This window comes from Protopterus annectens, chromosome 3.part0, assembly GCF_019279795.1.
Source record: "Protopterus annectens isolate FY-2018-M chromosome 3.part0, PAN1.0, whole genome shotgun sequence".
Taxonomy (NCBI): Eukaryota; Metazoa; Chordata; order Ceratodontiformes; family Protopteridae; genus Protopterus; species Protopterus annectens.
Window position 1 is genome coordinate 241,380,392 of NC_056731.1, and position 17,540 is coordinate 241,397,931.

General features: G+C 42.9%; 1 protein-coding gene across 1 annotated transcript in view; it reads left to right on the forward strand.

The window, feature by feature from the left end:
- SNX13 (sorting nexin 13) overlaps window positions 1-17,540 on the forward strand; it is a 1,298,295-nt gene that overhangs the window by 349,297 nt on the left and 931,458 nt on the right. Inside the window, 1 exon segment of the mRNA XM_044065560.1 lies at window positions 14,277-14,470. Within this exon segment, the coding sequence (XP_043921495.1) occupies window positions 14,277-14,470 (194 nt within the window).

Sequence of the window (17,540 nt, forward strand, 5' to 3'; positions counted from 1 at the left end):
CAGAGGTGACAGGTGCAGACCATCTCTGGCAAAGCATCGTGGTCTGTCAATCATGTCGTCCCAGGCAGACAGATACTGGATCCCCTTTGGATGACACCAGAAGCTTAGCCAGTTGTTGAAGTCAATCATTTTGTCCTTATATTGTGGTATCATTCTGGGCGAAGGCAGGATGCTACTCAGGGCTAGGGTCATACCTGCCTGGGCCACATGATCCGAGAGCTTTTCCATGTCTCTTTTCATGTAGTCCAGGGAGGTACATCTCAAGTCATTCACTCCAACATGGACAATGACAGAGTCTTTGCCAAGTTCCTCTCACACCCAGACCTTCACTCCAGGTGCTGATTTCTTGACTTGGCAGTATGTACAGGCAGGATGCAAGACCCCCACCCCTTACTAGCATTGCATTGAAAGCCTTTTTATTTAATTTGAAAGCTTCCCTCACCTGTGGTGCCCAGCAGCCCATGGCTTACCGTTGTGATGAGCACAGGCTAGAGGTCTGTGCTGCCACTTCAGACAAACATTTTGAACAGATCGCTTCAGACTCTGTGCCCTCGACCACCTCACATATACAAGAAAAAGCTCACCTGCAGGTGAGTGTTGAACTTGTCCTACATAGAAACATTGATAAGGCGTTTGCAGAGTATCATCACTACATGTTTGTGTTTCTTGTGCCTGCCTAATCACTGTCTCAGCTGTCTGACAAAGCTGATCACTAAATGGTGATCAGTTGACAGCTCAGCACCTTTATGACCCAGGTTTTAAAAACATGTAGCCTCAGGTCTGGTGACATCACTAGAAAAGTCAGTCATTGATTTTTGGCCTAAGGTGGTCTGTTAACCCAGTGCAATTGTGAGCGTCCTTGTGTTTAAACATGGTGTTTTGTTGAGGGCAGTCCATGACCGTCACAAAAATCCAAAAGGACTTCTTCACTCTGCTTCAAATCAGGCATAAACGGTTTCTCTTCATCATGCTTTTCCAGGCATTTCATCATTTCCTACATGAACATTTACGTCTTCCACTAAAACTACAGAATCTGTAGACTGACCTTGACAAGCATCACACACACACACACACACACACACACACACACACACACACACAGTCTTTAAGAAGGCTGAATACATGTACAGACAACTGATAGCTTTCTTTTCTGCATCTCACAGAACCATTGAGATGACTGTATAGTTAACTGGTACAAACTACAGCTGTACAGTATTCATTCAGGAGTGATGAGTATTTCCAGTCCTGCAGTGCAGCCAAGAATTGAAGAACATCTACTTCAGGGGTGTGAGGGCTTGTAGCAGTGTTATTTGCAGATGATATCCTCTTAGGTTCATGTGACTTTGATTACCAGTGGGCACTTGAGCAAATTCGCTGTTGAGTGTGAAGTGGTAGGTATTCATCATACCATTCACTGTTCCCAATGGTCACTATTTTGATGTCCTGCCTACAGTTAACCCTGCCACCTCACTTGACAGCCTGACTTCCAGAACTGTACTTTTCCAAAGGCTTCAAGTGACTCCCTCCCATTGCCGGGTAATGACATCAGTGGGATAAGAGGGGCATTGGCTGATATAGTCATCTAATCTTTCTTGCATTCAGATTTTTGTTGTTCAGGACTATAATGGCATCAGTCCAGTGGTCATCCTTGTTCCAGAAAAAAATAAGTGGCCCATAGGGGAATTTTCTTTGATTAGTTTTATATCTGATATATAACAGCAAATCTGATTTGGGCTGTCTGACTAAAATTAATAATTGTATAGAGTTTGAGAAACAAGTTCCATACAAAGACGGTCATTACCGTTTTCTTTTCTGCTTTGGCCAAAAGCGCAGCATGAATGGCTTCCAGCATTTTGCTGATTTCACCTGTGAAACAATTATGAGAACTACAACTTTTCAGGAATTTGCAACTCATGAGGGGGTGTGTGCCAGGTTCTGTACTGCTGTGATGTTGTACAAGGCCTCTGGCAGACTTCCTCTGAAGAAATATGCTGGTAAGAGACATAGGCAGAAATATCATGAGACAGAGGGCATTCTGAACAACAACTCTGGTTTACCCTAGGTCCAGTGTCTCTAAACATAGTGAGGTGCTTTCACAGCCCTCCTCTTTGAAGTCTGTGTTTGCCAAGGCAACTGGCACAAATGAGCTGTGGGCATGTCCTTCTGGACCAAAGACACAATCTTGTCCTCTGAAGCCGAGGGGGCCTTGGTGTTGAAACCTTGTATTATTGCAGTTGTAGGAGAGGTTGGTGCCACCTGCCCCATAGACGTGTGGCGTTTTTTTACAGTATCAAGGAGTTCCATAAGTTTCTTATGTGAACACTTTAGGTAGTGTCCAACCCTGTGATGCTGTGGGACAGTGCCCTTACTGTGCCGCAAGTGACCCATGTTCAGCTAGCAGCATAGGCACTGGATTGAGGAAAGATGGGAGTGAGCGTCTGATGCCTGCTTATCCATCCAGAGGCAGGGAGGATGCCTGTGCTTGCATGTAATGACAGCATGAAGAATTGGGCGAGCTCCATGTTGCAAGCAGTATACCTCTTGGATCAAGAGGTTGATCCTCCCATAGAAGCAGCAGTTGCACAGCTCACAAGGCTATTTTGGGCTGGAAGATGGTTCGGGCATACACAGTAACAGCAGTATGATGCCACACCAGCGTCCTTGATCTGCTCACTGGCCCTGATCATGGGTTAGATTGAGCTTAGTGGAGCTGAGGTGGGTCCAGTAGATCTGATGAAGGAGGAGAGGAGCTGTTGGCAGCTAATAGCTGCAGGGTGGGGAGCAAAAAAAAAAAAAAAAAACCTTTTGTTAATCTTGCTGTGGTGTCTTTGTATTGCAACAAAGGACCCTGTTAATCTCCATCGAGGAACACAAATCGGAATTACATTTAGAGTAGAATGTAACAAATTTGTGAAGAAAGCACAACACTTCTGCTAACCTGTTCTTCTGAGTCTTGAACTGTTCAGGTCAATTTGCTGTTACTAACCAGCAATCTGCTTTTGAAGATGAGGCAGTTTCAGATAAGGATCTGAAGTAGAGGATGCGTGAGCTGTGTAATCTCTCTGCACAGGTTTGTAAGCATTCTAGAAAATGAGAATAGGATGCTGTAGTAGTATCATGTAGGGCAGCAGCTACTTAGTCTTTATGGAGACCCCAGTGCTTACCCTCACATACCTATTTCTAAAGATCATGGAAGGTTCCTTTGGTTTGTAGCAGGCAGTAGAGGGTGGCATTACCTGTTCATATGTTCTTCGTGTTTCACTGTTGCAGTCATTACAGTTAGGTTATCTGCTTGCAGGTAGCCCTCAGTCGGCCTGATTAACGAAGTCTTGGGTTCTGCGTCAGTTGCTGTCCCTTCTTCCATGACGTCAGGTCGTCAGAGTATAAAACATGCATCCGACGCCATTACATCAGTCTTTCTTGCTGTGTGGTGTCCGAAGCAGAAGCAGTTCGCAAGTGCCGGTCGGCCGACTCCTGAAATTTTCATTTTCGAGTTTCAGAACCAAAATCTTCAACTAAAGCCAAGTACCCCATTGGGGAAACTTTTTCTTGCTTCTTACCGGTGTCAGTAAAAGTTGTTAATTGCTTTACTTGTGGAAAGCAAATACCTCATAAAGATTTTCATTTGTACTGTATTCCTTGCCTAGGTCCTGACCACGACGTACCTTGCTGTCGGTTTTGTGCTTTATTTAATCAGCGCACTATCCGTCGGTATATTTTCATCTCTAAATATTTTGGTTCTTGATTTAATTATCCAGAAATGTCGGTTAGCCTTCCGACTACCGGGATTCCGAAAAAACGCAAAGATAAAGACAGAGACAGGACACCGAGGTCCAAAACTGTTGATGACGCTACTCCTAAGCCAGTCACCAGTTCGCCGGTACTCAGTGAGGCGCTTTCGCAGCCCCTGATACCTGCTACTTCTGATTCTCAGGCCTCTACTGAGACCCATTCGGAGTCCAGTATGCCGCGAGATGCTTCAACTATGGAACCTGCGGATGTCTCTACCTTGGATGGGTCCGGAGCCACTGTGCAATCACCGGCTTCTGAGGGTGTATTCAGGCCTATGGACTTGCATATTAAACTGATGCCTCCTTCTTTACTTAGGCCTAAATCTTGATCCTTGCCTAAAAAACTGACGCCCAGGCCAGATGCTCAGGCCTCTATGCCTAAAAAACAAATGATAAGAATGGCTGAAGATCAAATAACTCTAATCAGGGGTAGACAACTCCCCCCCCCTTCTAAGAGGCCTAGGACTAAAGTTGATTATGAATCTTCTGGACAGGATTCTGTTTTTTTCTGATTTTTCTGATGATCTGGATTTGCCTTTATCTACTTATGAAAATTCTGATGCAGAGGACTCCATTCTCTCTGCATCCCCTCCTGAGGATTTTTCTTTTGGGGAAACCTTACATACTCTAAGGGAGCATTTCTACTGGGAAAGCCAAGATTTTTCGGATTCAAAAAAGAGGCTTAGGGATTTCCTTCTCCTACCTCAGCATAGGCCTTTAGCTGTTCCTCCTGTACTAGACATTGTTAATGCTTTTTTGGAATCTAGTTTGGCCCCTGATTCCCTGCCTCCTGCTCCCAGAAAATCTGACAGATACTGCAGAGTCCCTGAGTCCCACAAGTTTCTTTTTAAAAATCCTATTGCAGATCCAGAGACTATTTCACAGGGGCCCATGGGCATTAAGGCTTCTACTGCTAAAAATCCTACCCCTTCTGATAGAGACGTTAGGGCGCTGGATAGATGGGGTACGAGCGTTTACACTTCTGCAACCTTGGCCATTAGGACTTTAACCTGTCAGTTTCATATGTTAAAGTATCAGCAATATGTTATTGGACTGCTTAAACAGAAATTTATGTTGATTCCTGACTGTGTGGAAAATAAAGAATTACAGGATTTAATGCATTCTGCTGAACAAGTTGGAAAACATAATTTGCAATGCGGTTTTGATTCAGTAGAGGCCTCTTGCAGGGCTGCTGTTACTGGGTCTCTGCTCAGAAGGCATGCTTGACTCAAGGAGCAATCTTTGCCTGATCATGTTAAAACTAAATTGTTGGATGCTCCTTTAAATCAGGACCGCCTGTTTGGCAACAAGGCTGAGGAAGTTCTTAAAAAGATGGAAGATAAAGCTAAATCTATGCAAACTGTTAAAATATTTTTTACAAGTTCAGCCTCCTAGATTTAGTAGGCACTTGCCCTCTAAGAATCCTTTCCAGTCCCTTTCAGGTCTTCTCAAGCCAAACCCAGACGCAGCAAAAACCCCAGGTTTCAGTTCCAAGGGACACACAGCACTAAGCAGTGGGGGGCTCCACTTCCAAATCTGGGAATAATAAGACTCCTCCCTATGGTAAACTGTCTCATTGACTTCCTTTTAAAATTTCCTAGCACTTATCAACTGACTGCCCCCTTGGGGGGAAAGATTGCTCTTCATGCAAAGAATTGGGAACTCATTACCCAGGACAAATGGGTTTTAAATGTAGTGTCCAGGGGATACAGATTTCACTTCCACACGTTGCCAACACCAAGCGGGTGGCCGGACCTACCCTCAAATCAGTGGGCAGAGGCCCAAAAACAAGTACTTTCCCTCTTAAGCATGGGGGCTATTCAACTGGTACCAAAAGAGGAAAAGGGACAAGGTTTCTACTCGAGACTTTTCCTGGTACCCAGAAAAGACAATTCATGGCACTCTATCCTGAACCTGTCTACTCTAAACACCTTTTTGGAGATTCCAAAATTCAAGATGCTGACTCTTCAATTACTTCCTATGCTAGGCAAAAATACCTGGTTGGCAAAGCTAGATTTAAAAGAAGCATACCTGCGCATCCCAATCAGGGAATCTTGCAGAAGATACCTACGCTTCAAAGCAGGCTACACGCACTAGCAGATCTCTGCACTGCCCTTTGGCCTACTGCGCCCAGGGTATTCACAAAGTGCCTAGCTGCAGTTATTGCATTTTCAGGCAAAGAAATATTCAAGTATACCCATACCTGGACGATTGTCTAATTCAGGCAGAAAGCCAGGACATACTTTTGAATCATCTGGCCTTTGTACAAAGGGTTCTAATTTGTTTGGGGTACACCATAAACGAAAAGAAATCACACCTGGTACCCTGTCAACAAGTTATATTCCCGGGAGCAAGCTTGAATACAACTTCCCAGATGGCTTACCTCATGCCAGAGAAACAAATTCATTTGACAAACTACTTCAAACAAGTGGCCACAAAAACCCTGCTATCTGCAAGACAAATAGCAAGCCTTGGGGTTCATGGCCTCCTCCATTTGCAAGACTGCATATGAGGAAACTACAGTGGTATCTAAAAAGCCTTTGGTGTCACCATTCTCAAGACCTGGAAACAATGATTCCTGTCATAACTTGCTTATGCCTAGAGTTACTTTGGGCAGAGGCCTGCCACCAAAACAAGGGACTACCATTCACACCACCCCGTGCCACCCAAACCCTAACAACAGATGCATCAGACTATGCATGGGGGGCTCACCTGGCAGGAAGTGCATTCAGGGCAAATGGAACCCAAGTCAAATGAACCTGCATATCAATCAAAAAGAAATGTTAGCTGTACAGAATGCTCTGACAGCCTTCAAGGACCACATTCTTCCAGGACAACTAATGATAAAGACTGACAACACCACTGTTATGCGGTACATAAACAAGCAGAGGGGTACACATTCTTACCCCTCTGCAGAAACATGGAGCTACAAGGTGGCATCCATGCACAAAAAGTTACAGGATTTGACCGGGGAAATATCTGAACATATAAGCAGAACCAATCGCTCCCCAATGGAAGCTGCCGACATCTAAAATTCAACAGGGTTCATCAATAGACCATTTGATCCCTCCCCTTTAATGCTAAAATCTGCAAAAGGGACCACAATCCCACCAAAGGAAAAGGGTCCTTTTCCTAGCTGAAACTAAAGAACTCCACTCTTTCCTTATCCAAGGTACTTCTAAAAAAGGCCAGGAAACCCGTTTTTAAAATGCCACCCAAAACTGGACCCATCAGGCCAAAAAGGGCAAACCCGACCTATTAATAACCTAGATGTTTCATCACCCAAAACTCAATGCTGGGAACAAATCGGACATAGCAGAGCACCGCTCCTTTTCAAGAGAAATTTGACCAATATGAGATCGCAAAATTACCCAAGGAAAACCTAGTGAGGGAAAAGGGAAAAAAAGGGAAAGTTCAACATAGAAGAAAAACAATGGGCTGGCCCTTAAAACCCCTTCCAGAGCCTTTAACCTATAAATATGAACCTATTTAAGGTTTCCATTTGAAATAAAGGGTTCATTTGTGGGCCCATTTCCCAGAAATAAAGTTCCTCCAAAAAACCCCATTAATGGGATTAAATTTTCCCTGGAGGGGACCTTCCCCAACCGGGCGCCCCCACAGACAACAAATTTCAGGAAACTTTTTCCCCAACTGGAATTTTCGGGAGTTTAAATTAGGAAGGCAAGAACCCCCAAAAAAACCAAAAAAGTGAAAAAATTTCTACCATTTTATCTAAGACCAAATCTACAGGGAAATATTTTAAAATTTTTCCCCCCCAAAGAAAATTTTTTAAAATGGTTGACTTTACACCTAGCTACTCCTTGGAACGTCCCAAAAGCCCTGAAATTTTTATTTGAAGGAAGGGAAAAAATTTTCAACAAATCTCCATGGAAATTCAACTGACCCCTTCCATGGAAAACCTTCCACGAAATGCCTCTTTAAAAGAAAATAAATTTTAGGGGGTTTTTTGGAGGGGAAACCCCCCAAAAGCATGGGGGTTTTTTTTTTTTAAAAAAAAATTTTTTTTTTTCCTTACGGAAACATTGGCATTTAAATTTACCTTTAAACTTGGATTCAAAAAACCAAAAAAGGGGCTGATCCTTTTACCCAGCCAACAAAGATGCGGGGGGGCAAATAGGAAGCCGGACCCACGGAATCCCCCGAGAACTCCTACGGCAACCCATTGTTTCTGAAATGCCCTTGGCACTCAAGGTACAAAACTGTACTTTATTGCATTTTCAGGCAAAGAAATATTCAAGTATACCCATACCTGGACGATTGTCTAATTCAGGCAGAAAGCCAGGACATACTTTTGAATCATCTGGCCTTTGTACAAAGGGTTCTAATTTGTCTGGGGTACACCATAAACGAAAAGAAATCACACCTGGTACCCTGTGAACAAGTTATATTCCCGGGAGCAAGCTTGAATACAACTTCCCAGATGGCTTACCTCATGCCAGAGAAACAAATTCATTTGACAAACTACTTCAAACAAGTGGCCACAAAAACCCTGCTATCTGCAAGACAAATAGCAAGCCTTGGGGTTCATGGCCTCCTCCATTCTTCTAATTCCATATGCAAGACTGCATATGAGGAAACTACAGTGGTATCTAAAAAGCCTTTGGTGTCACCATTCTCAAGACCTGGAAACAATGATTCCTGTCATAACTTGCTTATGCCTAGAGTTACTTTGGGCAGAGGCCTGCCACCAAAACAAGGGACTACCATTCACACCACCCCGTGCCACCCAAACCCTAACAACAGATGCATCAGACTATGCATGGGGGGCTCACCTGGCAGGGAAGTGCATTCAGGGCAAATGGAACCCAAGTCAAATGAACCTGCATATCAATCAAAAAGAAATGTTAGCTGTACAGAATGCTCTGACAGCCTTCAAGGACCACATTCTTCCAGGACAACTAATGATAAAGACTGACACCACCACTGTTATGCGGTACATAAACAAGCAGAGGGGTACACATTCTTACCCCCTCTGCAGACTAGCCATGGCATTGTGGAACCCAGCCTTGAGCTATCAAGTGCACCTACAAGCTCAATTCCTGCCAGGAAAATTAAATACACTGGCAGACGGAGTAAGCAGAAACCTCATGGACCCACAAGTAGAAACTGGAACCAAGGATTTTCAACATGTTGACAAGCAAATGGGGGAGCTCAGATATAGACCTGTTTGCCTCTCCCCAGAACTACCAATTGGACAACCTTTGCACAAGGACTCCACAAACAAGCCTGGAAAGTGGATGCTCTGTCCTTCAGCTGGAAAAAACTATCAGTCTATGCCATCCCCACTCTGCCTCTGCTCTCCAAACTACTACTAAAAATCAAACAGGGAAAACCAAGGATGATTTTGATTGCTCCAGACTGGCCGCACCAACACTGGTACCCCCTCCTGTGCAGTGTGTCACGGTTATCTCCATGGCACCTGCCTCATACTCCTTCCCTGCTGTCTCAGCAGGAGAACCAGATTCTGCACCCTCAGCTTCTAACACTGAACCTTAATCTCTCCTTTACCATCCCTCAGCAATCCTGTGATGGATATCATTTGAGGCAAGGAGGCCTAGTAGTAGAAAATCTTATGCTGAAAAATGGAAAAGATTCTGTGCCTGGAACCAATCTCAAGGGATGAGCACAGCAGTGCCCAATTTACCTCAGATTTTACAATACTTAACTGAGATGCTTCACAAGGGCCTGTCTTTTTCCTCCATTAAAATCCACGTCTCAGCCATTTCAACTCATTATAGCACAGAACCACCCCTCTTCTCTCATCCACTGCTCAAGCAGTTCCTCAGAGGGGCCAACAATTTGAGACCACCCAGGAGAGCTCCAACCCCAGCCTGGGACCTTGACTTTGTCTTGGAGAAACTCACTGTACCTCCTTTCGAGCCAGCTGCTACTGCAGACTTAAAATTTCTTTCTTGGAAAACAGCTTTCCTTTTAACAATCACTTCAGCTAGAAGTGTATCTGAATTACAGGCCCCCTTATGGCAATGGAGCCTTTCATCATCTTTCATGCAGACAGGGTGTTCCTCAGAACCAATCCATCCTTCATGCCCAAGGTGGTATCCAGTGTGACTCTTAATCAGTCCATTCATTTGCCAATCTTCTTTCCCAATCCGCAGAATAAAGGGGCACGGATACTGCATTCCTTAGATGTGCACAGAGATCTTAGATTCTACTTGGACAAAACTAAGCCTCAAAGGAAATCTGCACAACTGCTGGAGGCATTTACTGCAGGGGCAGAGGGTTGGCTGTTTCAAAGCAAACCATTTCTAAATGGATAAGCCATTGCATTCATTTCTGCTATAAGCACCATGGTAAACCTATCCCCCAGGGGATCAGACCTCACTCCACCAGGGCTGCATCTACCTCTACAGCCTCTCTCAGAGGCGTCCCTACCAGGGACATCCTAGAAGCTGCTACCTGGAGTTCTGTACATACTTTCACCAAGCATTATCATTTGCCAGTTTTCTCTAAATCCAGAGCTGGCTTTGTCACTGCAGTCTTGCAGGGCCTTACAGCTGGCCCTAATGCTATCTAAATTCCTCCTCCCAACCATAGCTTTGGGAATCTACTCAAATGTAATGACTGCAACAGTGAAACACGAAGAACATAGTACAGTTGTGTACACTTACCATAAATGTAGATGTTGGAGTGTATTCACTGTTGCAGTCCTGGTTACCCTCCCTCCAGCCCCCTAACTACTTTTGGCTATACCTCTACTTTCCTTTACAATGCTTAAAAGCCTTTTTGGTGTATTTACTTTTTTGTTGGAGGTATATCTTTGTGCTTTTATATTTAATTGCTTCCCATTAGGGGGGCAGCTGACATTTGGGGCAATAAAAACTGATGTAATGACGTCGGCTGCATGTTTTATACCCCTGATGACCAGATGTAATGGAAGAAGGGACAGCAACTGACGCGGGACCCAAGACTTTGTTAATCAGGTTGACTGAGGGCTACCTGCAAGCAGATGACCCAAATGTAATGACTGCCACAGTGAATACACTCGAACATCTACAGTTATGGTAAGTGTACACAACTGTACTTTTCTTGCCTTTTGGCTGGTCTTTTGCATAGAGGGTCCTTGCCAAGTGTGTAGCTGCAAGTATAGCTTCTTATATGGCATTCAGAATTTATATTTGCCCATACCTGGATTACTGCTTCATCCAGACAAGCCTCCCTGGAAGGGAGTCACAAGGCCTTGAACTTCAGCCTGACTTGCTTCAGGGATTTGGGTGTCTCAGTCAACCTGAAGAAGGCCAGCCTCATCCAAGCAAAGAGCCTGGTGTTTTAAGGGTACTCCTGAGCACATGCCTCCATAGTTTTCTTGCTAGAAGACAAGATAACCTCTTTTATATGCCCATCGAATATCTTGGAAAAGGAGGTGATATCAGCGAGAACATTCCTCAGAATGCTAGACTTCATGGATTCCTGCATCTTGCATCCTGGTAGTGCCTGTAGCATGCTTAAATGAGGAGGCTGCACTGCATCTCAGGGGCATATGGTGTCTGCATTTACAGTTTGTGGCAACATACATTTGCCTTCTCCTCCACAAGCCAGCTCCAATTCAGTCTAAGGTACCCTTCTGAGCACCCCATCCCACAATGACACAAACCACACACTCCTCTGATCTTTCCGGAGGGCTCATGTGTGACCATTCCAAAAGTTCAGGTAACTTGGAGCTAGAATATGAGAAAGATGCACATACGTGTAAGGAAATGATGGCAATAATCATTGCACTGAAACATTTCTGCTAATTCTGGGAGAAAGTGGTCCTTCCAGTCCACCACAAGACAGTACAGCAGTGATAAACCAGTAGGGAAAGATGCATGCAGGCATAAAAGTGCAACCATGTGAGCTTGTCCAAGAGGCAGGCACAACCTTTGTAGCTTACATCCTTTCCCAAATAAACAGTTTGGCAGACAGATTGCATAAATCACAAATAGAGCCTCACAGATGGATGTTAAACAGGGATGTCTTCATGGATCTTATCACGATGTGGGTTGTGCCAGAAATAGACCTTTTTGCCTCACCTCTGAACAGGCAACTGTATAAGTTTGCTGCAGAACAGCGATTCCAGAGCCCTGGAAGCTGGATGCATTATCACTCAGAAGGACATGTTTGTTTCTCTACATTTTCCTTCTGTAATTGTGATGTCCATTTTGTTAAAATGCAATGAGTTAAAGGGCAGAAATTGTTGTGAAAGCACCACTTTGGCCCAGATAATACTGGTTCTCTCCCCCGCATGGCCTAGTAAGGGTGAAGTGGAAAGTGTTGCCTTGGCAGTGGACCTTCTCACTCAAAACCGAGTAGCTTTTGCATCCCAACCCAGACAATCTAAGGCTAACAGCTTGGATTTCTCTAATCCCAACTAGGTAATGTATTCTGTGGATGTCTTAAAAATTATGAAGGAGGCTAAGAATCCAAACACAAAGAAGCAACATTTATAAGTGGAATAAAATTCTCACCATGGTGCTTATCTGAAGAACAAGACCATAATACTGCACAGGTAGCAGTAGTCTTGGATATTATATATCAGACCCCCAAAGCTGATCTTTATCCTTTTTTAATGGTTGGCATCATTATCACCTCAGACTATCTGCCTGTGGAATCCCCTTTGTACTCTAAGCCTTCTGTGAAATGATTTTTAAAAGTTTTGTATCTTAGGCCCCCAAGAAAGGAAATATCAGCACAAGATCTCCACTATGTCTTAGAGAAACCAACCCTAGAATGCTTTCAGCCAGTTGATACTGCCTCCTACAGTCTACACTGGAAGATGCTGCTCTTTGTGGATGTCAGAAAAATTTTATAATGATAAATGTTTTATGCATGGAACTCTCTAGTTACCTTTTTTATGCCAAAAGCTGAGAGAGAATTTTCCCTGAATTAAGCCATCCTTTTACCTGTATTTTTTTCTCTAATCCTCAAAACAAAAGGGAGAAAACTCCACACATAGACAGCTGTGTTTTTGCTTACACAAAGAAATTTGGAAAGACAGAACAGCTGTTTATGTCCTTGTTGAAGGGAAAGGAGAGCCATTCAGTAGAAATTCTTGAATTGGCTTGCATGTTGTACTTGTCATTGCTACTGTCATTTGGTATACCTATTTCTGGACATGTTAAAGCCCACTCTACTAGAGTTGTTGTAGCCAGCAATCAAGGCAGGACAGCACTAATCTATCTTTGAAGCAGACACCTGGTCTTAAGTGTATGCATTCTGAAGAAATTGCAATCTGTGAATCACCGCTAGGGCAGGAGTTACGTCTGCTGTCCTGCACTACTTTCTTTTCTTAATCACCATTCTACATCCAACTACCCTCCTGTACGCAAGTGCTTTGAGAATCAAGCCCAGTAGTGATGGCCAAAATAGTGAATTATATGATGAAAGTAGTACAGTTGTGTTAAATGTAAGTGTTCAAGTGCATTCAACAATGAAGTCAAACTTCCCCTCCTTTCATCCCCTCATTCTTGTCTTGAATTGGTTACCCATCTCTTCTGCCTTTCCAAGTTCTCTCTCATCTCCCTACCAGGCCCCTCTCCTTGTTTGGCCTTGCCTTCCGTAGATGAAGATTAGAGACCTCTATGCTGGACCTGGGACACAGAGAACTGCTCCTTCCTGGGCCACTTTTACTTTGGCACTGACATATTCTGTCACAGCATTGCCAGGGAAAGAAAGGTTTGAAAATGGTATCAGCTGATGCCCTTACATGGCAATGAAGGAGAGATGAATTGGGGGGGGGGGGGTTCTAGACATCTGGCTAGCCTGCAGGCAGAATATTTCAGTGATGATGACCACAATGGTGAATGCACTTGAACATCTGTATTTTTGGTAAATTCCTAACACAATTGTACTTTTATCAGGTAGAGGCAAAGATAGCTTGGAAGGCTCCTATTCAGACAGGATGAGGCTTTTCTTTTCACCTGTGCTGGCTTTTTTCAGTTCCTATTAATTAAGCTACACAGAGCAGCATGTGTGCTTCCACAAACATAGTAGTTGCCATAAAGTCTGCATGTCTCTGGTTATCTTATTATATTTTGCATTCTGAGATCATTCTTTTCTAGCTTCTCCCAGAGCATGGATCCGTGCTGAACAGACCCTCCACCCTCGCTAAAAGTCCTACTCTGCAGTTAGAAAGAGCATCCTCCTGCTTACTCATTCATCCTACAACCACTGGGCCATTTCTTTGTCAGCTGTGTTTGCTGGCAGTACAGATGCAGATCTTTTAGTGCTACTAGGACTGGCTGTTGAAAGCATACTTGTATCTATTCATTCAGTGTGCATGCTCACATTTTGGCCCCTTTGGTGGCTCGATTTGGTGTAAAAAATATTTATACTTTGAGCAACCATTAGCTTAGTAGTACGCAAACTCTTGTTTTTCATTATTTATGTTATAAACTAATTTGAAACTAGTAGCCTTTGTAGGAAGTGGAGCTTCACGGTAACCATATGTATTCATTACTTGTTTAGATTACATGCAGCAGACTGGGGGTCAAGCATACCTTTTCTTCTGGCTAACGGTGGAAGGGTATCGTGTCACAGCTCAGCAGCAGTTGGAGGTATTGTACAGCAGGCAGAAGGATGGAAGATATTCGTCAAATCAAACCAAAGGACTGCTGAAAGCTGCTGCAGTTGGAGTTTTTGAGCAGTATTTATCAGAGAAGGTAGGTGGACCTTTGAAAGTTTATTTCAAGGTTTGTTTTGAATTGAACAAGGTTATAAACTACTGCTCTGAAGTTGTCAGTGAATCATTTGTGGAAAAGATTTGTGCCGTCTTGTATGTATTGCCTCAGGCTCAGGTTGTGTGACTAAAAATTACCTTTGGACAAGCCCATTTAACAAATAAAAATAAATTGATATGTATTAATGGTGAAACACGTCTTTTCCCTTCTTTTTCTAGCTGAATATGTTGTCCTTGAAGGAAAATGTTGATAATTTAACATAAGCAGCAAAATTTAAACTGCCATGATTTTCTAGTTCTGTTCCATTGTTTCTTTAAATTACCAGTGGAAAAACGTTTAATTTAGACTCAGAATAATTATTTGCACAGTGAGGTGTTGCTATCCATCTGTAGGAATAGTTTCTGGATTGTCTGCTGCCCCCACCCCAAAAAAAAAAAAAAAAAACGCCACTTCCAGCACTTGTCAGCCTGCCAGTCCTTAACTGGATTAGCAGTGTGTTTCAGCCAGCGGTCAGTATGGTCAAAATGGATGAGAAATTTGGAAAGCTACTACTAATGCTAGACAAAATCTTGGCTATATTAATACACAGGAGAAGTGTACAACACATTTATAGACTTGGAACTGGTGGTCTGTGCTCAAACAGTTCAGATTGAATGAATATCATGAGCAGGCCATCAGCATTATGCAGCCAGACTGGAACTAACAGATGTCCATCTGGTAGGTATAGAGAACTCTCTAAGTGCCACAAGAACATCTGGCTTTCATGTGCTCCTGAACTCCTTGAAGGAGCAAACTGTGTTGACTTTGTGTGGGTGTAAAACTTGCTGAGTGGATTAATATCCTCTTAGCTAAGCTAAACGTGGATTGTGCCCACAGGGTCTACCTCCTTCGATCTTTAAAGCAAAGAATAGCAAGACTAGTGTTGATTAGACTTGAGTCCTATGACCTGAAAGACTGGATTCTGACAAAGCTGTAGGCTGTTCAAGATTGGGGAAGAGAGTTTTTTTTTCCAGGGCACAATTTTTCACAGGGACAAGAATGAGGATGGCATTTCATAATGATTTGTCTTTATGAATGAAAAAATGGATAGAGGTTGTACCCAGCCACTGCTCTCAAAGTGCGTCTCCTGAAGGACACCGATGCCTTTCTTGTTCTCGTTGAAGCAGGGCTGAAGTTGCAGTGAGTATCAGGAGGTGAGCCTTCTGTAAACATGAGTAGCAATAGTAAAAGTCTGTCAGAGGACAAGGAGACATACTCTGCCAAAACCCAATAAAGCCATAAAACATTTCAATTGTTTAGGAGGAAGGTTAGTAAATAAACTCAGGATATCACACTTGGTGGCTTTGGCTGCTGTAATAAAGGAAGTGAATCAAACCTGCTGATACTTTGTTCTCATCATAAAGCTTAGGTTTGTGTGCATTTAGGGTAGTCATTTCTTATAAATTTGACTCTGCAGCAACAACAACACTGAACATGTCTGTGCTATGAAGCAGTTTGGACACTCATTTACTTAATCAGCATCTGAATTTAGTGAAGGCCCAGCATGTTTTTCATACTTTAAATTACTCATTATGCTGGGATGTAATGCAAGTGTATTTGTTACTCATCATACTATACCTAGTACCTACAGAACATTGGGAGAATGCATAGATTATGGTTTTCTGTTTTCTTTTCCACAAATGATTTATTTGCCATATCGATTGGCAGTACTAGGAATGGAGATATGGTGTTAACATTTTTTTCTCCCAGGTGTGACAGTATGGTCTTTCTCCTCCCCCTCTTCCTCCTATGTTAAATTTATGCCCTGTCATGTTAAATCAGCTTGTTGCAGTTTCTATATGTACATAGTCATTTCAAGTCTTATTTGTGTTTCTGCTGTCAAATAAGTTATATATTTTGGAGCTTGTGGCCCTGTTATGGCAAAGATGCGGAGAGGACTTTTCTTTGTGTATGAGCTCCAGCTTCATACACGTTGATAACCTGATGAGGTATTATTCATCTACAGACACGATGGCTAGATTTACATTAATGTCTTGGAATGTAAATGGGCTTCTCTGACAGAAGAAGCATGACAGAGGTCTTACATTTTTGGATGCAAGACTAATTTAGTTATTCTCCATGAAGCCCACGTGACTCTGTTAAACCATCATTCTCTATTAAGAGGTACGTATAGCTGTGAGTGGAGCATTGTATGCCCTGAAGGCAGGAGAATAGTTACTGTTATCCACATAGATACCCCTTTTTAATGGGTATCATTCACATAGTCGAACTTTTACAAGTTTGAACCACATATGGTCGAGACCATATGTTCACATTTCTAAAAGTTTGAGCGTTTGAATGGAAATCTCCGTAAGCAGAGGTTTCCATTCACTTCAATGTGGTGCGATCTTGGAGTTGGTATATTTAAGTAGCGGGGGTGTGGGGGGTGCAGGGGTCTTACCCCCCTGCTTAAAACAACTTATTGATTTGTACGTTTTGTATTATTTTTTTTTGCATAGTTGAAGTTCTGTAACTTCGAACTTAATGGTTCAACCATTAGGTGTTCGGAGTTATGGAACTTCGACTTTCTAATATAGACCCTTTTTAACTGTTACAGTTCCAAGCTCATTTAGAATGTAAATACATGTTAATAAAGGGGATCTTTGGAGGGTAAGATGGTCGCTACTAACATTTTATATTCTCCCTGGTTATAACCCTGGGTTGATTACATAGTTAATTAATGGAATTGGTATTCCTTCAGGAAAGAATCAGTATCTGAGGTAGTGATTGGAAATCCACCTAATTTCTGGATGAAGTTAGTGCAAGACCACTCCCCTTAATTATATGTCTGGTAGCTTTTTTGCTTGCAAGAGCCTTTTAAAATGTTGGGATGGTATCTTCATTAGCCTGACTACCCAGACAGAAGTATACTTATTCTCTTCATTTCTGATCCTTTTGCAGAACAGATAAATACTAATAGGTTCATAGCTTTTTACTAGGTTAACAACCATGAGGGCTTTTTAAGCCTAGCTGTGCATCTCAAATTTCTGACAAGTTCTGGTACCCTTGATAA